General features: G+C 45.9%; 1 protein-coding gene across 2 annotated transcripts in view; it reads right to left on the reverse strand.

Annotated features, from left to right (window-relative positions):
- CNMD (chondromodulin) overlaps positions 1-24,117 on the reverse strand; it is a 33,430-nt gene extending 9,313 nt beyond the window's left edge. Inside the window, exons 1-5 of one of the 2 annotated variants that reach the window (XM_042977466.1) lie at positions 23,944-24,117; positions 23,384-23,524; positions 17,808-17,948; positions 10,454-10,567; positions 5,943-6,096 (exon numbers count right to left, since the gene is read on the reverse strand). In XM_042977466.1, coding sequence (XP_042833400.1) covers positions 5,943-6,096; positions 10,454-10,567; positions 17,808-17,948; positions 23,384-23,524; positions 23,944-24,096 — 703 coding nt within the window. In that variant the 5' untranslated portion in view covers positions 24,097-24,117. The remainder of the gene's footprint in view (positions 1-5,942; positions 6,097-10,453; positions 10,568-17,807; positions 17,949-23,383; positions 23,525-23,943) is intronic. The other variant, XM_042977457.1, reaches the window with a different exon arrangement.
- Positions 24,118-26,403: the final 2,286 nt, after the last annotated feature.

The following is a 26,403-nucleotide window of genomic DNA, read 5'->3' on the forward strand; positions in this document are numbered from 1 at the left end:
TAGCACTATAGATGGTTCTCCATCCCCTTACTTTCAATCTGAAGGTGTCTTTAGGTCTGAAGTGGGTCTCTTGTAAACAGCATATTTATGGATCATGTTTTCTTATTCATTCAGTTACCCAATGTCTTTTGATTGGAGCATTTAGTCCATTGCCATTTAGAGTGAGTACTGAGAGATATGAATTTATTGCAATTATGTTACTTGTAAGTTGGAGGTTCTGGTGGTGTTCTCTGGTCCTTTCTAGTCTTGTTGCTTTTGGTCTTTTTTTTCTTGTCTTTTCTCCCTTCAGAGAGTCCCCCTTAAAATTTATTGGAGGGCTTGTTTAGTGGTCACGAACTCCTTTAATTGTTGTTTGGGAAACTTTTTTGTCACCTTTTATTTAGAATGACAGCCTTGCTAGATAAAGAATTCTTGGCTGAATATTTTTCTGATTCAGCACATTGAATATATCCTGCCACTCCTTTCTGGCCTGCCACGTTTCTGTGGATAGGTCTGCTCTGAACCTGATCTGTCTTCCCTTGTAGGTTACGTACTTTTTTTTCTCTTGCTGCTTTCATGAGTCTTTCCTTGCCTGAGTATTTTGTGAATTTGACTATGATATGCCTTGTTGATGGTCGGTTTTTGTTGAATCTAATGGGAGTCCTCTGTGCTTCCTGTATTTTGATGTCTGTGTCTTTCCCCAGGTTAGGAAAGTTTTCTGCTATGATTTGTTGACATAAACCTTCCACCCCTTTTTCTCTGTCTTCATCTTCTGGGACCCTTATGATTCTGATGCTGTTCCTTTTTAATCAGTCACTGATTTCCCTAGTTCTTAAACCGTGCTCTTTTGCTTTGTCTGCTCTTTTTTTCTGCTTCATTATTCTCCAGTAGTTTGTCCTCTATATCGCTGATTGGCTGCTCTGCCTCATCCATCTTTGCCACCGTGGCCACCGTGGCATCCATTCGAGATTGCAGCTCAGTTATAGCATTTTTTATTTCATCTTGACTAGCTTTTACTTCTTTTATCTCTGCAGAAAGGGATTCTAATCTATTTTCGACCCCAGAAGTATTCTTATTGTGATTCTAAATTCTGGTTCAGACATCTTGCTTATATCTGTGTTGATTAAGTTCCTGCCTGTCGTTTCTTCCTGCTCTTTCTTTGGGGTGATTTCCTTTGTTTCGTCATTTTGAAGGAAGAAAAGGAATTAAAGTAAAAAAATTAAAATTAAAAAATTAAAAACAACACACATACACACAAAAGTCAAATAAATGATGCTAGATCCTAGATGTGTTTTAGTCTGGGTGTTGAAAGGAGCTTGATAGATTAGGGGGAGAAAAATATTTGAAAATTTGAAAAAATACAATGAAGTAGAATAAAATGAAATGATGGAAGTAAAATAGAATTTGAAAAATTTACAAAAAAGTAAAAATATAGTAGAAAAATAATTTTAATAAAAATTGAAAATGAAAATAAATTTTTTCTCTTTCTGTATTCAAGAAAAAGAAAAGAAAAAAAAAGTGATAGATGGACCAGCAAACAGACTGAAATAGAATTGAAATTACATCGTTCTCCCCTAGAAGTCAAACTCTGAAGCGCTTTATAGTCTGCAAACTAAGCAGGCTGAGAAACTTGAGGTGCTCCTGAAGAGCGAAGTTTGCTCAGTTGGGCGGGGCTTAGTGTAATGGCTCTATTCTCCACTAGATGGCGCTGTTTAGTTTACTGGGGTGGATTGTTGCTGCGCTCGCTGGTCCGTATGCACATGCGCGGGAAGGGCGAAAATGGCGTCACCCAGTTGACCAGTCTCTACTATCCAAACTCCATTCTCTCCGGTCAGCTGTCGCACACCCGTCCTTTGTCTCCAGCTTCCGTCCACTCCCCGCTTTTACATTGTTCGTGACCAAGCCATCAGGTTAAAGGCGGCACGTCCCTCCTAGGGTGTGGCCTCCCTCTCGGATGCAGCTGTGTTTCCCAACCCCTCACTTCTGAGGGACTATGACTTTGACCCGTTCAGATCCTCTGGGGGAGGGTCTCACTGAGCAATGGCCAGGCGCTGCCCGCACCCAGGAACGTTTGTGGGACCCTGCTGCTGCCGATACCCAGAGACTGGCTGGGTGCCAGCCCACCCCAGAAAAGGTTCACGCCATCGTGTAGCAGCGTTTCAGGGATATGGAAAATCACAACATGCATCTGGCACCAGGCTTCACCCTTAACGTCCTGTTCCAGAAGCAGCGAATGTGGTTGTTCTCCGGGGTCTGCTGGGGTGGCTACAGATTCTACCAAATGTCCTCCCAGCAGGGAAGCCGCCTCTGCCCGTGGCCTGAGAACCCCTGGACTTCACTCTGCTCCTGGGGATTCGCCCTTCCCACCAGAGCTTCTCCAGGTAACGAGCTGTGGAGTTTCAGACTCTGTGCTCCCCCTCTTTATAGAGTCTTAATGGAATTTAAACCCTCGCCGTTCTCCTTTCTTCTTTCTGCCTGTTTTGTTCGGTCCCTGCAGCTGTTTCCACTTTTCCACTTTCTCTCCAGCTGCTTTTGGGGGGGGGGGCGGGGGATGTACTTTTCCCATACTTCCCCCCCCCCCCATCTCCATCGTCTCTCCACAAGAAAAAACAGCTCCCTGCCCTCCTCAGCTTCTCTCTCCCTCACTTTACCTTTCTGCGCCGCGTACCTGCTGAATTCCGTGGTTCAGGTTGTGCAGATTGTTGTGTGATCCTCAAATCAGGATTTGGTTGATTTGTGTTGATTTGGCTGTATTTCATGGACGTGAGACGCAAAAAAAAACTTCCATGCTGTTCCACCATCGTGACTCCTCGCTGTTTGTTTGTTTTTAAAGTAAGCTCCACGCCTGGCATGGGGCTGGAACTCCCCAAGCAGATATCTAGATTCACATGCTTTACCAGCTGAGCCAGCCAGGCACTCCAGCCCTCTGTGTTCTTAACAGGTTGACTATATATGTATAAAGCTTTACAATTTTTAGGAGATTTGTTGTCTTAGTTGATTCTTTTAAAAATCCTATGGGTGGGATAGAAAAGGCAGTAACTTTTATATGTGAGGGCATCGAGGCTCAGAAAGACCAAGTGACTTGGCCAAGATCACAGAATGGGTGGCAGAGACAGGAGCCAAACGTGACCTTCTCTGGCTCCCAGCCCAGTGCTCTAGTTGATCACACAGCCACACGGGTCCCATGGTTGCTGAATAACAGACATGGAAAGTAACCACCCAATGTGGGCTTTGGTGTCTCTCGGAGTCTTTCTTCATCTGTAAAAGGGGGATAATGTATCTAATTCACCGAATGGTGACAGAAGATAGAGTTGTGCCTAAGGGTTTTACTATAGCATTTGGCATATAATAAGCACTCAAATGTTAGGTAATGATGATTATAGCATGCTGTATTATTTCTGAGAACTTAGATGTGCTTTAGAGCCATGGAGAACTTCCATAGACAGCTTCTGGGTTTCTGAGTTCATGGTTGGAGAGGCATCAGGGAGACCTGGATTCAAATCTCAATACCACTTCTTTTAACTAACTGAATGACCTCAGGCAAGCTGTTTAATTTCTGTGAACCTTGGTTTCTTCATGTATAAAATGGGACTATTTGTAGTTACTAGGACAGTTGTTGGCAAAAAGTAACTGAGGACAAAATAGAAAGCTGTAGCACAATGGCTGGCACAAAGCCAGAGCTCAGCGACCGTCACCCTTCCCTGTGACCTTGCCCAGCCACCATTGTCTCTTGATAATACAGCTCTGTGACCTGCCAGCTTAAAGATCCAAGACAGAGGTTGCTGGAGTTGGGGAGTTTGTTTTTGTTTTTTTCGTGTTTTTGTTTATTTTTGAGACAGAGAACATGAGCAGGGGAGGGTCAGAGAGAGAGGGAGACACAGAATCCGAAGCAGGCTCCGGGCCCTGAGCTGTCAGCACAGAGCCTGACTCGGGGCTCGAACTCACGGACTGTGACATCATGACCTGAGCCCAAGTCGGACGCTTAACCGGCTGAGCCACCCAGGCGCCCCTGGGGAGCTTTTTTTAGAATTAGGTGGTTGGGACCGACATCCTCAGAGGCGGTTTACTTTCTTGATTTTATTGTTAAATGTGACATTTATGAAAGACTGAAAAACAAAAAATCCTTCATCTTTAATGTGTATAATCCGCCCCGTGGCTGTACCAACAATTACTTAAACCTTTTCATAGCTGGGGGCATTTCCACTTTTCTGGTGTTGTGCATAACATGTAATTCTGGGATGGGTCTGGTGATGATTGAATACTGAAGAGGTGGTCCTGCCTGTGGGCTGTGAGGGGCCAAGCTCCATCTCAGAGGTAGGGTACATGCTCTTTCCCAAAGGGTGAAGGCGCTCAGTCAGCCAGACCAGCACCGCCTTCGCACCGCCACCCCTGCCCTCTTTGCCCTGCTGTGTTAGGTTTCCCTAACAGGGCGTGTTCGCTTGCTACAATGTAAACTTCTATTCAGTGCATCCCAATTACCCGGCACAAGTAAATGGCACGTAATAAGCCTTCAAAAAATGTTTGTGGAACAAATGAACAAACTCACTGGGTAAGAGGCTTGTCCTCACTAACAGGAAGTGATTAGAGAGAGCTCTACATGGGAGCATCGGCTGAGGCTCCGACGCGGCAAGGTGACAGGTATTGGAGGAGTAGTTCCTGGGGGTGGGAAGCAAGAAGCCCATTCCGCGTGGATGGAGGTGAGCAATCGAAAGCTAGACCTCGGCAAACGGCCACAGAATTGTGAGTTGCCAGCACCCCCTGGAGCAAGAACAGGGAGGGCAAAAGTGACCGCCCATTTGGCAGCCCCCTCTCTGGCCTCTAGGGGGTGACAGACACTGCTCGTGCCTGTGGCCTCAGGATCCTTCTCAACTCTCTCTTCCAGTGGCTTAACAACTGAATCCTATTTGCTTTGCCTGGGCCAGAAAGGAACCATCTTATCCAAGCTTTGGGACATAATATTTGTGATCCAGAGGAATGAATTAGCCATGGCAGAACCGGAAGCCTGAACTTTCTAAACCTGGTCAGGTTTTGTGTTTGTTTTTTTAATTATGGTAAAATATACATCAAAATTTACCATTTTAGCCATTTTTATGATTGTACAGTTGAGTGCATTCACATTGCTGTGCAAACGTCTGTCTCCATAACTTCTTCGGTTTTGCGGAATTGTAACCGCACCCTTTCAAAAATAACTGCCCATCTCCCCCTCCTAAGCCTGGTGGTCTTAATGCCTGTATTTTATTTCCATGCTGCTCTCTCTGTGTCCAATAAAATCTTTCAGAAAACAGTATATCTCAGCTGTGTTGAGAGAAAGGCCTTTTTCCCACACTTGAGCCGGAACTACTGAGTAGGCCTTTGGGGGGCCAGTGGGGTGACTGGTGGCAGTGACGAGTGAAGGTGCCCTGGGGACGGAGAAACTTGGCCCTCAGGGCTCACCTGCCCTTCACCCACTGATGGCTCAAAGGTATGCTCCAACCAGGGGCCCTTCATTTCTTTTCACCAGACTTAGGAGCTGATGCTCAAGCCCTAAACTTGAAGAATCTCAGCCTATGGCCACAGCAGCTTTTGGCTGCCTCATAATTCTAGGTATGAGTATAATAAAGATTCAGCAGTATGACAGCTTCTTAGGCCCTTGATTCTCTGTCCTCGGAATAAAAAACATGTAAAATTGGAAAGTGCAAACAACTTAGATTAAGGAGCAGAGCAGAAAGAAGGGGGAGTCTCATAAATAAAAATGGCAGATGATGCAGTGATGGTGAGTCTCCCTGATCTGCTTCCTGTTAACCCTGCCACTCAGTCCCTTCCCTAAAACATTCATGGTTGTCACCTTCCTTCTCTTTGATCTCTCTTCCCAATTACTGAGACACTGTGACTTGCATCCTGATAAGTCTTCCTTGTTACATGCTCAGGCCTGTGGAGGGGCTCAGAAAACATATTAGCAGGATTAAAAGAATTTAAAATGTTACCTTTTGGGTATGTTGGCTTAAGCCAGAAGATAGGAAGGTCACCACAGAGTTCTAAGACCTTAGAACTCAAGAAGCTGTTGTCCTTCACGGGCTGGTCGACAGCCACCCAGATAAGAGAATTTTCTTCATACTTGACTGGCATGATCTTGCCTTCCTGTAAGTTCAATAAAAATGAAATGCATTGAGCAGAGTGGACGGTGAAACATGCGTATTAAGAGTCACGTGCTAGTAAAACATTATTTCGCATACTAAAAACTTAATGAGAATTGTGTGTGTGTGTGAGGGGATGTGAGGTGTGTGTGGTGTGCGTGTGGCGGGGTGTAGGCGGGGGTATGTCGTGTGTGTGTGGGGTGAGTGTGGAGATGTGAGTGTAGGGGGTATTGTGGGGTTTTGTGGTGTGTGTGTCAGATGACGGTGGGGGCAGGTAGTATGTGTGGGATGAGTGGGGTAGGGGTATGTGTGGGGTTGTCGGGGGGTGTCAGTGGGAGGTATACAGTGTGTGTGGGGTGAGTATGGGGTGTGTATGTCGGGGGGGGTTGTATAGCGTTGTGGGGTGTGAGTGTGTGGGTGCGTGTGTGTGTGTGTGTGTGTTTGTGATGCGTGTAGGGGAGTATGGGATGGGGGTGTGTGGTGTGTGTAAGGGGGCATGTGTGGGGTGCGGTGTGTGTGTCTTGTCTCTGTAGCTCTCTTTACAACATTGTCTTTGCCCTGCTTGTCGCCCTGCCTTGCATAACTGAAATGTGTGAATATTGAGTGTCCTGAGTGGAAGTGAAAATTACTTGCTACCAACTTTGAGATTTAGGTTAATCTGATGTTGCTGATCAAAGATTTTTTTGAGGAAAAGCAATTGAACGGACTCTGAAATCCTGTAAAGGGATAGAGGAGCCCTTCATTTGAAGTGAAAATCCTTTGGGGTTTTGTTCTGCAGCCTCCGAACAACAATGGAAAAAGCAAGCGATTGGTTCTTTAATGTCTTCAGTTCAAAGTATTATTTAACATAAACCATTTCTACATTTCCCAGCTATAACAAAACACATTTCAGATGTTCCTCACATCAAGCACACCACTGAGATTTCAAAGTTAAACCCTGAATTTTCTTCTACAGCGAGATACTGAGAATGATCTGATAACCCAGGAGACAAATTTATTTGCCAGGTTGTTCCTTTCATATATTTATTAGTTTGCAATAGGTTGGAGAAATTAAAATGTTTTCTCCATATTTTCAGCTAAAAGCAGCACTTCATTTGTGCTTTCTCCCCGAGGCTTATGGTTGCATGAAAACAACTTAAAGTCATTGGAGGAAGTTAACACTCAGGTAATCCAGTTATTTACCTTAAATTAAATGGCTCCGTCCAGGAAATGAATACTCTTTGGGTATAGCAGCTTTTTAAAGTTCTACAAAACTGATGAAAATTTTATAAGAGCAAGTGGTACATAAACCTACTCCATCATAATCAAAAGCGTGTGGGGAAAGAGGGGGGCGATGGGGATAACGCATACATATGCATCTTACAAGCTAGGAATGTTAAATCAACTTACGGCACATGGTCTCAGCTGCCCATCCAACCTCGTCTCTCCCTGCCCTTGCAACACAGTCCCGCTTCTGTGTGAGGCAGCAGTGTCCCCGCCCCAGGAGAGAGGCTGGCTGCTTGCTTTCTCAGACCCTCCAGTGGCTTGGGGTGCCCTAGACTATGCGATTCACACTGAAGTCTACTGGGGGGCTGAGAAACCTCCTGCTTTTCCTAGTTAAAGGGAAGTCGTGCTTGGCACTGCTCAACCCCTTCTGACTTCCGTACTCGAATGCACGGTTGATGGTTTGGAGCTGGAAGGAAAGGCCAAAAAAAATCAGCGATGCTGGCCACTGAGCCAGTGCCTGCAGCCACCTCCTTCCATATCGGCTATGGTGCAGAAAAACAAATCCTTTTTGTTTCAGTCACTCTGGGTGTAGTTTTCTGCCACTGACATTCCTAATCCACACAAACATGTTGCCTGCATTTGACTTGTCCACCAGAGGGTCCACCAAGCACAATATAAGCAACTAAAACACAGAAAAAATAATTCAGCTTTACGGTCTAAGAAAAGAATCAGATGCAGGCAAAGCTGTAAAAGGCTAAACTGGTCATCACTGAATTATTTCTATATTCAAATAATTACTTTGAATTATTATTTGAAATAGTGAAAAATTAAAGATGGCTGAAGTATTCAAGAGCAAAAGACTTAAATTATAATCATCTGATGACATATAATACCTCCATTATCATCTACATTTTAGAATAACTAAAGTTAGGTGAAATTAATAAGAATGTAGAGCAATATAACTTCAGTTATGAAAAGGAAACCACACATCCCCGTGCATTAAAAAAATTCACCAAAACATTAACATTAGCTATCTGTGGATTATGCAATTGTGGATGATTTTCTTCTCCATTCTATGTAATTCCCCAATTTTCTACCATGGCTACGTATTGTTTCTAAATATCAGGAAAAAAAATAACCTTGTTTTTAAAGAACCCCAGAAATGTACTGCAAACTTATGATTAGATCTCTATCAGCTATGTTAAGAGAGCTGGCCCTTCTGGAAGGCAGAAGAAAAGAACCAGCTCTATGTCCACTTAAGGAGGAAATGTAAAGGCTTATGCATTACAGAAACTGAGTCACAGGACTATGAAAAATGGTAATGCAATAAGAAGTTCAAGGGTCCGGGTGCCTGGGTGGCTCAGTCAATTAAGCATCGGACTTCAGCTCAGGTCATGATCTGGCGGTTCATGGGTTTCGAGCCTGGCGTCGGGCTCTGTGCTGACAGGTCAAGAGCCTGGAGCCTGCTTCAGATTCTGTGTCTCCCTTGCTCTCTGCTCCTCCCCCAACCGTGCTCTGTCTCTCTCAAATATAAATAAACATTTTAAAACATTTTAAAAAATTTCAAGGGTCAGAACAAAGGAGCTCTTGGTCTCATTTTTATACTTCGTACTAGTGGGTTCACACTGAGCATGGCATTCTGTTCTGAATGGCACAGCTCCTGAGGAACAAACTGGAATATGGTCACAGCCAAACGACTACAGCAATGAAAGTCTGGAAATCGTCTCACAGGATGAATGGGGAAACTGGGAGCAGAGTAGAAAACTGGGGACATGATAGCCAGCTTTAGAAAGTCACCGGTTTGTTTTAGCTTTTGTTTTGTTTTGTTGTGAGATGCCTGCTGCTCCTATGACGGCAACCCGGCAGTTTCCAGGCACCTCTGCTTACCCTTAGTTTTCCGCTTTTGCCTTAAGGGAGCTGATGCTTGCTTTCCCTCCCTCTCGGGGACACAGGAAGGACCAAAGCTGATCATAATGGAATTAGTGATTTAGAGCAGCAGCCGTGTAGTCATTATCCGGTAGGTTCTAGGGCCACGAGGACAGGATGCAGACCCTTAGTTTGTAGATGGCAAAACCGAGGTCCAAGGAATTGAAGCCACATCCACAGCAAGTGTCAGAGCTGGGATTCGAACCCACATTTTTCTAACTCTAAAGTCTATTTTCTTCCCACTATATCCTGCCACAACTCACATGGAAGGCAATAACACGTGGAACCACTTCATAAGCCCTAAAGTATCAAATAAATGTAACACATCAGATGTGTCTTTAGAACTCTGTGCAATTCTTAAAGTAAATTTTTATAAAATCAGGCTCAGAGGCAAGTTGTTAATAATAAATGGGAAAATTATACTTAAAATGCTCACAAGTCTGACATGTAGGAAAGGAATTCAATACATGTTAAGGAGCTTCACTGGGCTGAACTCAAGCCAAGGGAAAGAAACCAGGGGAAGCCAGCTCAACTCAGTGTAGAGCACAATGGTTTGAACTGTCCCCCTCCCCAGGAAGTTGCCTGGCACCCAGGGAAGGGAGCACCCTGTCACTGCTTTCCAGCACAGCCACTGGAGATTTTCAGGAGGAACCCCACACTGATTGGAAGTGAGGCTAGAAGGCTCCTGAGGCCCCTAATGAAGATTCTGTTATGAGACGTCCTTTGTAGTGTTTTCATTACTAATCGGATAGTTCCCCAACATTAGGCAAATGAGAGCCATGTGAAGACCGAGCCCTTTTATGCACTTTAAAATACGGTTTACTGGGGCACCTCGGTGGCTCAGTTGGTTAAGCGTCTGGCTCTCATCTCGCCCCAGGTCACGATCTCACAGTTCATAGGATTGAGCCCTGCATTGGGCTCTGCACAGAGACAGTGTGGAGCCTGCTTGGGATTCTCCTTCTCTCTCTTTCTCTGCAAATCCCCTACACATGCTCTCTCTTTCTCAAAATAAATAACATTAAAAAATATATGGTATACCATGTCATACAAGAATGACCACTTGGAATCGCCAAGGAGGACCAAAATAGTTCCAACTCCTTTGGCAGAGAAGGAATAGAATTTATATTCTGGTCACAAAGCTATACAGGAATGAGAGACGGAAAGGGTTGTGGATTCAAATGATGCCTACCAGACCCCCTTGCTGTCTGAAGCACGCGGGCGGTACCCACCAATTCGGAGGAGATGCTCTGTTTGGTCACGGTGCCCACTTCAGGAACACGAGCCTTCACCTGTGCTTTGATGTAGCACTTTTCTCCTCCAGCAAAACGGATTCCGGTGATGCCCTAGGAAATAAAATTTTATCCATCCATCTATCCATTGGTTCATTTACTCAATGTGTTGAGTGTCTACTGCGAACCGGGCACTGTTCCAGGCGCTGGGTATGGGCATGAACAGAACAGATGGCACGTCTGCACTCACGGAGCTTACCTCGTTGTGTTATTTACCAAAAATAAAAGGCAGAGGGGAAGTCAGGTGGTGGTAAGTGCTATGGAGAAAAATACAGCAGAGTGTGAGACAGGAATGACAGAGGTGGTACTTTTGACAGTGTGGTCAGGGAGGCCCCAGTCAGGGGCATGTGAACTGACACGGAGTCTGGTCATTGCTCCGTTAACCCAAGCAGGCTCAGATGAAATGCTGCCTCGTCCAGGCAGCTTTCTCTGACCCTGATCTCCCGTAAGCCCTCCAGTCTTCATTCCCTCCTGTGGCACTTAGTTCTCAGTGCCTGTGCGGTCACTCCTGGTCAAGGTCCTGGCCCCACTCAATGATAAGCCTCTTTGACATTGGTATCGGAATCTTTTATCTTTCTGGTGATCCCACGAAGGTTCTCAAAAGATGGGGGCCCAATTAATTAATTCCACGGATTCCGATTTTTCCCAGGTCATCCAGCCAGGGAAATAGCAACACTTCGACAACACCAGGAACTGACCTTTGTTCCTAGACCTTACCTGAGGGCTCAGATGTTTTGTTCTTGTCCCCTGTGAGACACAAACAGTGTCTCCTCCTTGTCAGCCTAGGGACTGGCCTTAAGGGAAACCTCGTCCACGGGGATCCGGTCTTGGCTGACAGCTCGGTGCCAATGCTACCTCGGGTGCATCAGGCACAACAGTACGTTCTGTCCCAAGAGTGTTTCCTTTCACCCTGCTGGTGAATTTCATGATGAGTGAGTGGCCAAAAGCAGTATGAAAGGCCTACAGATTTTATGCCCAAACAATATAGACACCAACAGAAACCCAAACCCCTCAACTTGTCAATCTGTTCAGTTGGGACAAATGTCAGGAAGATAAGGACCTTGTTCCAGCATCAGTGCTGCACAGTGGGGGAGGAAGAGCATTTAGAAACCTCCAGGGCTTGGCTCAGCACACTGCCCTCCTCGGTGAAGAACAGAGTCAAATGTAAGTCATGCTAGAGGACACTCGTGGCAAGTCACACCGTTTGTAATCTGAGAGCCAGCAGCCCTGCAAACGCTGGTGACAGAGCAGAGAGCAGAGAAGGAAAGGCTCGTTCTTCCCGAAGCTCCTTGTGCTCTCCCCTGTGGCCTAATTGGCCATGATTGCACATGTGACACATTCGTTTTAGCATCACCTCTCACCCAGAGAGCGGTGGTAGAACATCCTCACACTCTCCAGGAGGAGGGACTCCAGGTTTACCGTGCGACTTCTCAACTCACTGCACTGAAGCCACCTGGACAGATTTTAAAACCATGGATGCCTGGGGCTCTCCCCAGAGATTCCCGTTTCACTGGCCTGGGGCAGTGCCCAGGCAGTGGGATGCTTCAAAGCTCCCTGTGTCGTTACAATGTAAAGCTGGGGTCGAGGATCATCGGGTTAGGGCGAAAACAACTTGTTCAAGGTGACAACATTCTTAAATGACTGAAACCACCTGCTGTAGACTGACTGTTTTTGTCCCCTCACCCGAGTACCTATGTTGAAACCTAACGCCCAATGCGGTGGTATTTGGAGGTAAGGCCTTTGGGAAGTTAAAGGCAGAGCCCTCGTGAGTGGGATTAGTGCCTCATAAAAGGGACCCCAGAGAGCTCCCTCACCCCCCTTCTGCCACGTGAGGACACAGTGAGAAGACAGGCCAACTATGAACCAGAAACTAGGGCCACCGTAGACCCTCATCAGCTAGTGCCTTAATTTTGGACCAACCAGCCTCCAGAACTGTGAGAGGTTCCTGCGGTTTAGAAGTCACTCTGTCTATGATACTTTGTTACGGCAGCATGCGTGAGCTAAGACACAGCCTTTGAATCCAGGATTCTTCTATACTACCAGCTCACCAATTTTCCCTTGCATCAAAATCACCTGGAGGACTTGATAAATAAAATAGTGTTGGGCCCCGCCCCCGGATCCAGGTCTGGAGTGGGGACTGAACTCTGCACTTCCAATAAGCTCTTAGGTGCTGCCGCTGCTGGTGGTCTAGGGAACACGTTTTTTTTTTTTTGTTTTGTTTTTTTTAATTTTTTTTAACGTTTATTTATTTTTGAGACAGAGAGAGACAGAACATGAACGGGGGAGGGTCAGAGAGAGGGAGACACAGAATCTGAAACAGGCTCCAGGCTCCGAGCTGTCAGCAAAGAGCCCGACGCAGGGCTCGAACTCACGGACCGTGAGATCGTGACCTGAGCCAAAATCGCCCGCCTAACCGACTGAGCCATCCAGGCGCTCCAGGGGAACACGTTTTGAGAACCACTGCTCTCTGCTCTCTCCTGCAGACCTGCTGCTCGTATTCTGCATGCACATCTAGGGCTCATGGTTTGAAAAACAGAAGGCAGTGGGGGGAGAGTACTGCTGCCCCCGTGCCATATGTCCTTTTCACTTCACACCCTTATATCCTCTGAATGTGAGGTGCGAGGGGGAAACACCATATAACCGTCACCATATCCCCCAAGGAGAGAGCTGATTCTGTCAAAGGATTCACAGCCCCGATGTGAATCTTGTGTTGAGTTAGTTCTGACAGTCTACACACTGCAAAGAGAGCCGAAGCCCCATAGGGATGGGTCCTGTGGGAAGGAATTCACACGTCTGAAACACCTTGTCTGGCTACAAATCCATATCACGCAGCCAGATCTTTGAAGAGATTAAACAGCAGGAATGGAAAAGCACAAGAAAGCCAAGCAAACCTCCTGCTTCTGCAAACAAACAAGGCCTCAGAAGCTGGTGATAATGAAGAAATTTGCTAACAAAGATAATGAGGGAAGAGTCCAATGCTCTCACATTCTTTTAATAATTAGAGTCAGGCAATCTCATTGTAGCTGCACAGTTTTTCTTTCTAGAGGATCTCATAGGATTTCTGTGGCTTCAACCAGAAGTTCCCAACAAGTTCCCAAGAGGGCACTTTAGAAATCGTTCAGGGAGTTCTGAGTTGTCACAAAGACTGGGGCTCTCCTGGGCTTCCTCAGGCAGAGCCCAGGGATGCTGGGCCCCAGAGAGCCCAGGGAAGCCCTGAAGACCTGACTGCCCTGGGGCCTGGGGGAAAAACCTGATTGTAAGTATCTGTGCCTACACTGGAACACCCTTTTACATATAAAGACAAAGCGACTTTTGGCAAAGTTTCCATGTATGATGATGACATTCTTAGGAATGCAATTACTATGAAAATAGAGAGAAGATGGTAGTTTTGCTCACTGTTTGAGAAAATAGGCTGGTATTTAATCTGCCAACACACCCTTAAGTCAGTCTGCATTTTAGGCTGTGGCACTGACAGCAATTCACCTATGGGAGCAAGCATCTGACTTCAGGATGTTTTTGAGTATGTCAGGCTGAGCATTAACATATTGAAGTCCAAGTTAGATTATAAGTTACTCTGGTTTTACTTTTCTTTTCTGTTTTAGTTGGGAGCCATGTTGACTTTGTAAACTTTTTTTGAGTATGGTTGACACGCAATGTGACATTAGTTTCAGGTGTACAACATAGCGATTCAACAAGTCCATACGTTATACAGTGCTCACCACAGGCATAGCTACCATCTGTCACCATACAACCTATTACGATACCATTGACTCTACTCCCTATGCTGTGCCTTTCATCCCCATGACTTATTCATGCCATAACTGGAAGCCTGAATCTCCCACTCCCCTTCACCCATTTTGCCCAACCCCTCATCCCTCTTGCCTTTGGAAACCATCAGTTTGTTCTTTGTAGTTATAGGTCTGATTCTGCTTTTTGTTTGTTTTTTACTTTTTGTTTATTCATTTGTTTTTTAGATTCTATGTGTAACTGAAATCATATGGTGTTTGTTTTTCTCTGTCTGACTTATTTCACTTAGCATAATACCCTTTAGGTATCTATCTATGTTGTAGAAAATAGCAAGGTGTTATCCTTTTTATGGCTGAGTACTATTCCACTTAATATCTATCTATCTATCTATCTATCTATCTATCTATCTATCATCTGTCTAATCTGCCTATTTATCTGTACCACATCTTCTTTATTCATCTAATGATGGACATTTGGGTTCCTTCCATATCTTGGCTATTGTAAATACTGCTGCAATGAACACAGAGGTGCATGTATCTTCTCGAATTAGTGTTTTCATATTCTTTGGGTAAATACTCAGCATGAGAATTATTGCATCATATGGTATTTCTATTTTTAATTTTTTTGAGGAAGGGTTATGTCGATTTTTGAAATCACTAACCTACCTATCTGTGAGGTAGGTTATGCTATTTTATTTTTCTCTAGCTTTGTAAATTAAAACTTTCAAATATACACAAAGTTAAAAGAAATTGTGTAGTGAACACTTGTATATACATATCAGTTTATTCTATCTTAATTTCTAACCAGGGTTGTTATTATATAAATGAGTCATTAAGTCTGAAATGGTTGGCTTAAACCAATAGCATTGATACTTTTGAGGGCAAAACTTTTTAGAACGTAACTCACGCACTCTGAACAAACCCCTTTTTGTATTCCTTGGGGTACTGATGAAGACCTTCCTTGACCCAACTCTAGTCAGGTTCCTCTGAGTCCTCTTTTTGCCTAGGCCCTGACTGTGGGCTCTGTCTTGGCCAGTTTATTCCAGTTTTAGCAAGTATCCTGCTGAGTCTGCCTTGATATCTGATCACCTTGGCTTGGCTTCAGAAAAATCCTGTTGGTTCGGTTTAGTAAAGAACTACTGTACCTCTTAGTAACTTTCTATCCACTGATATCCCCACTCTGCTCCTTGGCTATAAATTGCCCCTTTTCCTTACTATATTCAGAGTTGAACGCAATCTCTCTCCCCTGCTATAAAACCCCACTGTAGTAGCTTCCCTTGAACATGGTCCTCTTCCCTTCTTTAACAAGTGCCCTGAATGATTTTTCTTTCACACTATGGAGACTGGAGTCCTTTGTTCAGTGCTATTCCCTCTCAGGAGGGTTTTCTTCCTATTGGCTCTACTAAAACCTTGGTGTGGTCCTAGGTTACCAGGGGAGACTGTTCCCTTACAGTTCAGAGCCTTTCCTCATCTGGCCCCTGCCTCTACTCCCCTTCCCCACCATTCTGCCATGTTGGGCTACTTAGAACTCAAGAGCAGGCCTGTGCATTTGTATTCAGTATTCCTCTGAGTCTCTACTTCTCTGCTGGTTGAAATCCTAACCATTCTTCGAGACCTGATTCAACTGTCACAACCTCTGTAAAACCTGCTTCAATGCCCTCAGTGCACGCAACTGCTCCCTTCTGTGACCCACAGCACTGCGTTTATAGCTCTGTGGCAGCACATCTCCCAGGCTGACCCGAAGTCACTTCTGTGAAGAATGTCTGCGCCCCCCAGCCCCCCACCCCCACCCCCCGCACCCTGGCCTGGACTGTAAGGTCCAGGAGGGAGGGAGCAAGTATCAGTCATCTTTGCATCCCTCATGCTTCATACTGTCCCATGCACACAGTAGGCCCTGAAAAATAAACACCTCTTGGATCTGACTGTTGGTTTAATGTATAGGAGAAGGTTAATAGTGCCGGTACCATAGTGGCTGATTCATGTGTTTTCAAAAGTCCAGACTTGTTTAAACCCATAACAGGTTCTATCCATCAAAAAAATGTCCTGCTCACCAGTTCTGACTTAGAGAAATGTGGAAGCTATCAAAGAGAATTGATCAGCTTATAAAATATTTGTGGCCCTGTTGGCTTATGAGAACAAAACACAATCAATACCATTATTAGAACCAGAGGATTATAAAACAGAAATATAGGCCTGGGATTAAAATATTTTAAAAGTATACTCCTGATTCATGCCCCTTTGAGAGAGATGGATCTTTTCTCATTCATCTGTGAAGCTACCTTTGCATATCTTGATACTGTGGCACATCACAGGTATTCAATTTTGTTCTGGATTGAATGATGTGTGTGTGGGAGTCACATTTTATCATTTTACATTGAGTAGTACAAAGAAAAAATGCTTTTGCCTTGTCCTGGGTCTGGCAGTAAAAGCCTTTAATAGGCCCAGAGAAATTATCTTTCTGCACTGACCAGAACCATTTGCAAAGCTCTGATTAAACGAAGTACACCGGTCACATATAGGGCTGCAGAGCCCGCCCCTCCCCCTTCCCCAGGCAGAGCAGAGCCAGTCCCTGTCATGAGCAATACCTAACAGTACGGGAGTCCAAAGGTTAGCATCTGTTTGGTATTCAGTAGGACTTGTGAAATGCCTTTTGGCATCAGCAAAGGGAGTTCTTTCATTCAAATGAAAAGCATCTCTGGTTTTTCTCATCAATCGGCACAAGGTGGGTCGATGAGATGTGTGCAGGCCAATAAACTATCAGAAGAGACATTATTTTCAAGTGCCCTTTTTCATTATGGAGTCTCACCTACTCCATCTACAGATTTAACGGGAGAACACAAACAGTGATGCCTCTTCCCCGTCTTAGAACAGGAAGAGAAGAAGATATTTATGGCCAACAGGAAAGAGGGCCAGGAGCGATATTGTGATGCAGATGTCCACTGAAGCACAAAGAGTGAGGGCTAAATTGCCTGCAAATTGAACTTTTGAAAACAAATGTGTTCTCCCCTTTCAAAGCAGACGCGAATGTTTTATCAGTAATTGGCCACGGTCCGAAAACATAGGATTATAATAGGGGAATTACTCCACGCTAATTTTCTGGGTGAAATGGGAAATCTGAAGAATTGAGCAAAGTATGTAAATAGATCCCACCTGTTGTTGATAAGATTGGTAAGTCATTACAGTTTGCCTCTTGTCTCTAAGTTCACATTTCAGACTTTGCAACATTCTAGGATACTGAGTCTTTTATTCATCATGTTATAGAAAGCTGCTTGGAAAGAAATAGCTCTTTCAAGTCCTTCTGCCAAGACTTTATATAGTTCCGAGAACTTGTTCTTTTCAGTGCCAAGGTGTTGTGTTTTTCATTCTGAAAATATAAAGGACAAAGAGTGGGCCTTTCTCAGAGGGAATATGCATGGGGGTCAGTGGCACCATGACTGCCATAAAGAACGGTTACATTGGGATGTGTGTGAGATGCTGCTTCTCTGGGGATTAGGAAAGTCTTCTGGACTTGCCTGGTTTAACTCTCTAAATGTGTGAAATATACTTACATTCTGGAAATCATTAACTTCAATTGCTTCTTCAGCTCCACTTCCCATTTTAAAGGTCTCCAGGTTGTTCCCAGCATCTATTTCCATTGACCCGTCTTGTAATTTCCCATTGATACTCATGGTATAATGGACATTGTAAATCTGGAAGTGAACATAGGAGTCAGTGATGCTTTCCTTTTAGGGCAATTCAGGGCTTTAGACCTGCAGTATGTGAAGTAGCTATCATATTTGTTAGAGATACACTGAATCATCGCTAATAGTAACAGATTTAGATATGAGGACTTCATCCATACACCCATCACTTAATACAATGATTTCTTTAAAAATACCTTCAAGTAAAATCTTTGGTAGTCTCTAATACTAATTCAAATAGCTCAGTGATTTGCAGTCCTGGCTGCATATAAAAGTATCTGAGGAGAGTCTCCACCTACCATGCACGCGTTTCCCCTGAAAGAATCAAATCAAAACCTGTGGGGGTGGGGCTTGGACACAGATCTTTCTTTTTCTGAGTCAACTCTACTTTGCAGCCAGAGTTAAGACCCATCGATGGATAAATGGTTAACTGGATTGTTAACAAGTCTGTAGCTGGCACCTCAATTTGAAAGTTTAAAAAAATTTTTTTTAATGTTTATTTATTTTTGAGAGAGAGAGACAGACAGACAGACAGACAGAGTGTGAGCGAGGGAGGGGCAGAGAGAGAAGGAGACACAGAATCCAAAGCAGGCTCCAGGCTCCAAGCTGTCGGCACAGAGCCTGACGCGGGGCTCCAACTCACGAACAGTGAGATCATGACCTGAGTTGCTTAACCGACTGAGTCACCCACGTGCCCCAATTTGAAAGGTTTTTAAAAATCCATTGGTTAAGATTGGGCACGGAGTATGGTATATAGTCAGGACTGCAGGCAGGACTGGGATATGCCTGATACAGGCAGAGCAGCATTTGTGGAGTGCAAGGTCAGTGTGCACATCTGTTTCAGCTCAAAGTGGGAGTTAGTCATTTTAATGACTATGGGACAGGCATATGGTGTTGTAGGGCATTATGTTATGAGACGTGTCGGGGAAGAAGGGACGGAGACTTGGCCTCAGCAAAGAGCACTGGCCCAGGAATCAGAAAAACAAGTGGCCACTCCACTTATCCCTGGGTCTTGAGAGTTGCTTTGGGCATAAAATAAAGCAGTTGGCCCTCATAGACGGTTCTCGTTTATGTCCTTGGAGCTCTGAGGTTTCACAGCGGTGGCCCACAGGTGAGGGTGGCAGAGCAGGTGGGGCTGTGATGTGGTCCTTTCTCTCCTGTTCATCTGCAATTTAACTAGGTGGCTCTGCTTGTTGTCTCTTTTATGTTTTGGATTTTTAAGTAAGATCTTAAGAAAAATAATTCCATGAAATATATATATTTTTAGTTTATGACTAAATTACATGGTCCAAAGGGCTCTCTTAGTTTAGACTTGTTAGTATACTAACTTAAAAAATAATTTACACACTGCTCCTGCTCAGTATGCTGCTGCCATGCTAGAACTTTCTCTGTGTTGTGGCGTAGTGGGTGGGTCTTGTCTTCCCTTCCTCCCCCTTCCCTCTCCTCCCCTTCCCCTATCTTTCCTCTTTATTTTTCTGACTTAGAAGCATATGTGTGTGTGTGTGTGTGTGTGTGTATACATACACATATATCTTATATATAACATACAAGATATAAAATCTTTAAAGAGGAAGGACTAAGAACTGATGAGAGCCACTTGCTATTTAGTGTCAGGTCAGTAGGTCAGAACTGCAAATAGCTCAGATTCAATTCAAGTCCAATTTTCTCCATCATTATGAAGAAAGAGGGCTACATGGACAAACACTGGAAGAAGTATTTGATATTACTGGAGCATTACTTGTAGAAAACTCATTATCACAAGACCCATGGAGCACAGTTTTATTTTACCAGCAGAGAAGTAGAAATGGCTTGGCTAGCCAGTACCCTTTCGGGCACCGGCCTTCATTCAGCGGAACAGAAGATACCAGCACACTGTTTCAGCTAACTGTGGGTCAGTGCCCTTCCTTCCGTCCTGGTGAACTTCGATCCCTGCAGCACACTGTCCTCCGGGCTTGCCTGATCCTGAGAACCACTTCTGGAGTTTCTGATTTAGGGGGGCTGGAGCAGCGCCCACCAGCCTGTGTTCACTTTGCATCTCAGGTGGTCCTTCTGATCAGCCCAGTTTGGGAAACCTGTTTTCTTTGGCTGGGTCCGTGCTTTTTGCAGGTAAGATTTAGAAAGCAGGCTCTGTTCTGTCCCTGTGCTCTCTGAGCAGCCACTGTTCACATGGGCTAAGGATGACTGTCAAAAGGAGTATGGCAGACAACATTTGTTGGAGTTCCAGCCACAAGCATCCTTCACTCATGCAGTAAGAGGCTGTGTGTGTGTGTGTGTGTGCGTGTGTGTGAGAGAGAGAGGGAGAGGGAGAGAGAGAAAGCATTGTACATAAGCTTTTACTATTAAGGCAATGCAAGATCTCAGAAATGAACAGTTTGTAAGTTCTTAGCAGATCTTAAGGAGACAAAATTCTAACACTAGGAGAGTGGTTTGTGGTCCTAATTTTATTTCCCTCCACCACCACCCCACTACCTTTGTGCCAGCAGAAGCTCCCTAACTAGACACAGGTATTGCATCATTTGTTTTTTTCTTATTATTTATTTAGGTTAATTAATTAATTAATTGACAGAGAGAGAGAGAGTGAGGGGGAGGGGCAGAGGGAGGGAGAGAGAGAGAGAGAGAGAGAGAGAATATCCCAAGCAGGCTCTGCACTCCACACTGAGCCCCATGCAGGGCTCAATCTCACAACGGTGAGATCATGACCTGAGCCGAAATCAAGAGTTGGGACGCTTAACCAACTGAGCCACCCAGGTGTCCCGGGTATTGCATCATTTGTAATGTAGCTTTAGCCCATTCTTTATGAGGAGCACACTGTCTCCATGGGGCAGCAGTGAGAGGTCTGTGCCCTCCTGAAGGGAATGGCGGGAGGGTAAATAGTCCACAGTTATTTCCAAAGTACTGGGCCCTACGCTCCGAAGGAGACTGGGCTGGTGGAGCAGGAATCACCTTGTCTGCTCTGAGCCGGTGGAGCTGTGGGGCATTTTCTAAGTACAATGAAGTTTATTGTTTGCCAAAATTCTGCTCAATATGGTGCTTTTTACAGCCAAGAATATTTGCTAATGAGTTTCTAATGACATCTGGGTTCTATAAGATGAATTACATAACATTTGGGACAATATCTAGAAAAATCAGTCTGAGAACAAAGGCCCCAAGCAATGATCTCATCCCCTCATCCCACAAGGTAGGATGGTCAGCTATCTCATATTGGCGAGGCTATCCCAGATTTCAATGCCTGTTCCGTTTCGATAACGTGGGTGACCTGGCTTTGAAATTTGAGCTCCGTCCCTTGTTCCCAGTTATTAGCACTCTGATGTTTCCACAGTCCTGCAGCTGACTTCCAGTAAACCTGTCCTAAGGGGATTTACCCATATGAAAGAGATAGGAGGTGAATTACAGCTGGTTCTCCTCTATAAGCTAATATAGAAGAACAGAGGCATGGATAATCCCCAAAGAGTGGGCAGTCCATTTGGTGGGGGATATCTTTTTGTTTGACAGAGACTTACCTTTCTGGATTACATTATGTCTGGGCTATTTACACTTCCAGGGAAAGTGGCCCTGTGCATGTACTATGCATAGATGGTGCCATACGTACTCTATTTTGTGTTTTGTGATTTGTTTTTCAGACTTGGGTGAGATAGATCAGCACGAAAAATTTTGGGATTAAAAAATGTCTACCATGATTTTATTCATTCTTCTGCCTGTAGAGGAAATAGCAATAACTTCATTTTTGGCCAGAAAATGTGATTCACTATTCCTCTGTATTCTTAGAATTTAATACTGCTTGCTCTCTTAGACCAGACTCTTGGGGTAAAGTAGAAGATGAAAAGAGGGAGCCCTACTTAGTCAGTATGATCATTCCATCTCTTTTTAGAAGCTTGTCAGTTAGTTGTGTTTGCCTTGAATAATTAAATGCCAAATGGTATTCATTTTAATATACATCATGCCTAAAATATTTACCCTCCAAAAAGCAAAGCTATTTTTATCTCCAAATGACCTGTACCACTGAGGTTCTGTCATCGAAAAGACAGCTTTTACATTCGAATACCATACAATTTCCCAAAGGGTGACAATCAGAAACCCTGCTATTAATGGAGATGTAGATCTTGAAATTGTTCTCCTGTTCAGATTTGCTGCTTTCAAACATGAGCATTTGGCCTAACTTTTCTATTTAAAATACAAATACATTACAGCACTTTTCAAATACACACAAAAATACTGTGCAATTCTGATCTTACAAATCGATGCTTGTAAATTTGATATAGTCTCTAAAACAGACTCAGCACTAAATGGCATGATTATCTACAGTAGGCATTTGAGTTAAAAATACAAATTATGCAGTGACTGCGGAAGATGTGATGTGTAAAATGGTTGAATTGCTTTCAGCACCATTTTCTCTAAGTACTGGAATTCGTTCATGCTTTGAGTTTCATGGTTGGGGGGGTTGTTCCCCCGCAAACAGCAGCCACAGCTCCTCTGAGGGAAGTGATTAAGAAACAGCCCTTTGTGTGCACCCTGGAGATGGAATTCTTTTCCATTAGTCGAAATAAGCTTATACCAGGCCTGGCAATGGTCATCAAGATAAAATGTCCCCCTTTACATAGGTGAACAAAATTCAGAGTATTTAGAGAACACCCTGGAACTCTGCCCAGTCAAGCTAGAAGCGGTTTTTATACTCCTTGAGAGATGGTGGAGCTATAAAATAGTTACATACAAAGAAAGTGGGACAGCAGTTAGTGAAACATTTACCGCTAAATCACACGTGACTAGGCCAGACTTGATTTTTAAAGAGATTTGCCACCTTTAAGGAATTTCTTTTCCTTAGGGCAAGAGAGAAGGGAGCATTCATGGATAGGTCATATGCAATAAACAGACAAAAACTCCTGAAAATTCAAATTCATCCCCAATACTGGGTCTGAATGTTACTCCACTATCTTTGTCCTAGGTTCTTAAAGTCACAGCCCTTCTCAGCTGGGAGAGGTCCTACAGATCATTGAATTCCATTTCTAACCCAAGGGATGAGGCCAGAGGGGTGCGGTGCCTCACCCACAGTCACACAGTCACACGACTGCAAGCGATCCGCTGAGACCGGCAGAAAACGGCTTTCCCCTACCTGTTCATGGATTTCCCCGCTACTCTACCTTTTAATATTCTCTGTTAAAACCCTGACTTGCTTTTCTACAAAGTAGCCAAGAGCAGAGAGCAGCGCGGCCGTGTGGGAGGGAAGAAGGGAGAAGGTGCCCCGAGGGGACCCAGAGGGAAGCTCGAGCTGGGGCGAGCCGCCTGCTCCGGCCCTGCGCTCTGGCTCCACCTAGAGGTGAACGTGCGGGTGACAGCGAGGACCCCGCCGCCCCGCGCGCCTCCCGGCCCCGCGCGCCTCCCCGCCCCGCGCACCCGCACTCGCCCTTGCTCTCGGGTCCGCACTCCTGAGCGACGCCCTCTGGACTTACGTGATTGTCGCTCCCCTTCCAGAAGTAGAAGGCCCCGATGGTCCCGAAGAGCAGCAGCACCGCCCCCGAAATGAGAACCACAGCTCCGAGCTTGAGCAGCCGCGCGGGGCTGGAGGGCTTCACGGTCACCGTGGCGTACGCCTGAGGACCGGGGCCGGGGTGGGGGGAGCACAGGTCACGTCTGAGCCGCGCCGCCTGGGACTCGGGGCTGGGGTGGGGGACGGCGCGCCCCCTTTCGCGGCGCTCCCTCCCGAAGGTCCCTTGAACTCAGCGTGGATGTACGATAAGCAAACTTTTGGCGGAGCAGGGCCATCGCCCCGCGGCTCTGCACCCTCCGCCGGCCACGGTACGCCTGCTCCTGGGTCCCGGCCCACGCTCCCCTTCCCACTGGTCTGCGGATCCCGGGCCCCCTGCACACGCGCATATTTGGGGACCCACCTCCCACATTCGGTGGCACAAATCCCTGACTCCGGGCAGTCGATCCAGGCACCCGCGCAAAGGCCCGGCCCTGCGTGTCCACTGACCCGGCAGCGGGACCGGGGATTCGGAGCTGTACTCACCGGGGGACTACAAAACTCGACGTCGTCAGGCCCCACTAGGGCGATGGGAACTTTGTCGGAGTTTTCTGTCATGGCTGTGGCCGGAGGTGCGAGACGCTGGGAGGCTCCGCGCGCACCCTGGGCTCTGTCCCGCTGCCCCAAAGCGCCGGGCATTTCAACGCCGCGCACACGCGCGTGCACACAGCGTGCCCCGTCCCGCCCGGGCCAGCCCCGCGGTTCCCACCCCTTCCAGCGCCTCGCCCTCTCTCCTCCCTTCCCTCTCCCGCCCCAGCAGCAGTGTGAACTAGTCCTGCATTCCGGACGTCCCCCCTTCCCGCTCTCTCCGGTCTACTGCGCCCCCGCCCCAAACACCCTGAGTGTGGCACGGTGGGGTGGAGATGGGGAGGGATGGGTAGAGCGGGAATGCTGAGTCCTGCGATCTCAAGAAATGGGAAAATGCGAGGACTCTTTTTAACATCCAAGCATCTCCTAAAATGTCAGAGGACTCTACTGTGATACCCAGCTGGAGGCCCATTTCCTGCCTTTGTGTGTGCCCTGGGAGCTGGTGGAACAGGACAGAATGGAGAGCAGAGTTTGGCATCGCTGGAGGGCCCCTGGGACTAGAGCATGGAGCAGGGCCTTGGAGATGGCCCTTGCCACCCCTGTCTCTAGGAGGTCTAGGAGAAGGTCTAGCAGGAGGGTACAGCGGTAGCAAAGGTGAAAGCCAAGCAAAGGGGACTCGGGGGAAGGAGCTGGGGAGATCAGAGTAAGAGTGCCTTCTATTTGGTTGACTAAGTTAAAGAACAAACAAATCAACAATGGCAACGTGGGTACCCGCCCCCCCCCCCAAAAAAAAACATTATGTCCAAAGGAATAACTAAAACATGTATTTTTTAAAGAAGCAGAACGGGGAGAGTATTTTTTCACTTTGGAAATGCCATCTGCCAGTACTAGCATGACAGTGCCTCATTTGGAGCCAGGCTTCATTAATTCATATGGAGTTCTAGCTTTGTGCATAGTCCTCTGCTGGGAGCAACGCATGCGAGGGTGCAAGGGAGGAACTGAGGTTTCCCGAGCCAAGGGAGACTGGATGGGCCCAGCTGCAGCAGGAGGAAGTGCTTGTCAGCATGGCTCAGCAGGGCTGGGAAGGTGGCAAGAATGGAAGAGACGCCCACGAAGAATCTGTAGGATTTGGCAGCTGCTGGGCTGGGGAGAGAGAGGGCCTCCCATACAGTGCTGTGGGTGGGTGAACTGGTACAGCCCTTATGGAAAGCAATTTAACTCCCAAATGCAAAATCCAATTTCATTTCTGTGGATCTATCCCACACATGCACTTGCAAGGGTGGAAAAATCCTAGATATGCAAGGATACTCATTGCAGCATGCTCATTAGAACAAAGGACTAGAAACATCTTGGGTGTCCACAGCAGAGAATTTGTGGTACATCCTCACAGAGGGCTCTTGGCAGCTATTTAAAAGAAGGGAGCAGCTTTGGATTTCCTGATGTAGAACACCCCCTAACATATTTTACGTGAAAAAAAAGCAAAGGATGGAAAATATGCATAAATGCCTCCATTTGTATAAAAAATGCAAACAAGAATGTATGTATGCATATGCTCTCCAGAAAGATAGACAAGGTACTGACAGTGGGGGTTGCCTCTGAGGAGAGCCATGTGGCTTGGGGACACCATGGAAGGAAGATACTTGGTTGTGTGCCTTCTGGAATGTTTTGAATTCTGTATTGTGAACACGTATTAACTCTCCAAAACATGAGTGAATAAAATAATAAATAACAGTGAGTCGGGAGTGGGGTGGGGAGGAAGGGCATGCAACGCCTGGAGACTGTTCTTTCAAGAACTTTGGCATTGAGGGGAAAATGAAATAAGGAGGCTGGATCAAGGGAGTTGGAGGATCAAGGAAGTTCTCCCTGCTCCCCCTGCTCCCCAGCTGGGAAGACCTTTGAAGGCCACAGGGACAGGGCAGAGAGGACAGAAAGATGGGGCAAGCAGCAAGATAAACCTTGAGAAGGAGAGAGAGACTAATGGGACTAATCTGGACGGTTTGGGGACATGTGGACTCTGAGGAGAGGCACCCAGAGGGAAGGGTGAGGAGAGGGAGAAATGCAGCTTTCTATCTCATTCATACAACAAATGACGCACCATGTGCCAGGCAGAACACAGGAAGTGGCTGATTGAGGCTTGAGGGATGGGAGTGAGGGGTGCACGGGGAGACCATGGCATCCTCTGAGCATATTCTCTTAAAGTGGCATATTTTCAACAATTTTAAAGTAATATATTTCCGTGAGGATGGTGGGCAGTGATGAGACGACAGTAGGAGGAGTAGCCGGGTGGGAGGCTTGTGGAGAAGGGGATCAAAGGGGTCCTCACTTCACAGACTTGTTCCCCTCTCCCCCGCTCCTGCTTCACCAGATTCAGAGGCTCATTCCTTGGAGATTAGGACCCAACTCTGCCCTGTGCCAGCT

Source organism: Panthera tigris, chromosome A1 (genome assembly GCF_018350195.1).
Source record: "Panthera tigris isolate Pti1 chromosome A1, P.tigris_Pti1_mat1.1, whole genome shotgun sequence".
NCBI lineage: Eukaryota > Metazoa > Chordata > Mammalia > Carnivora > Felidae > Panthera > Panthera tigris.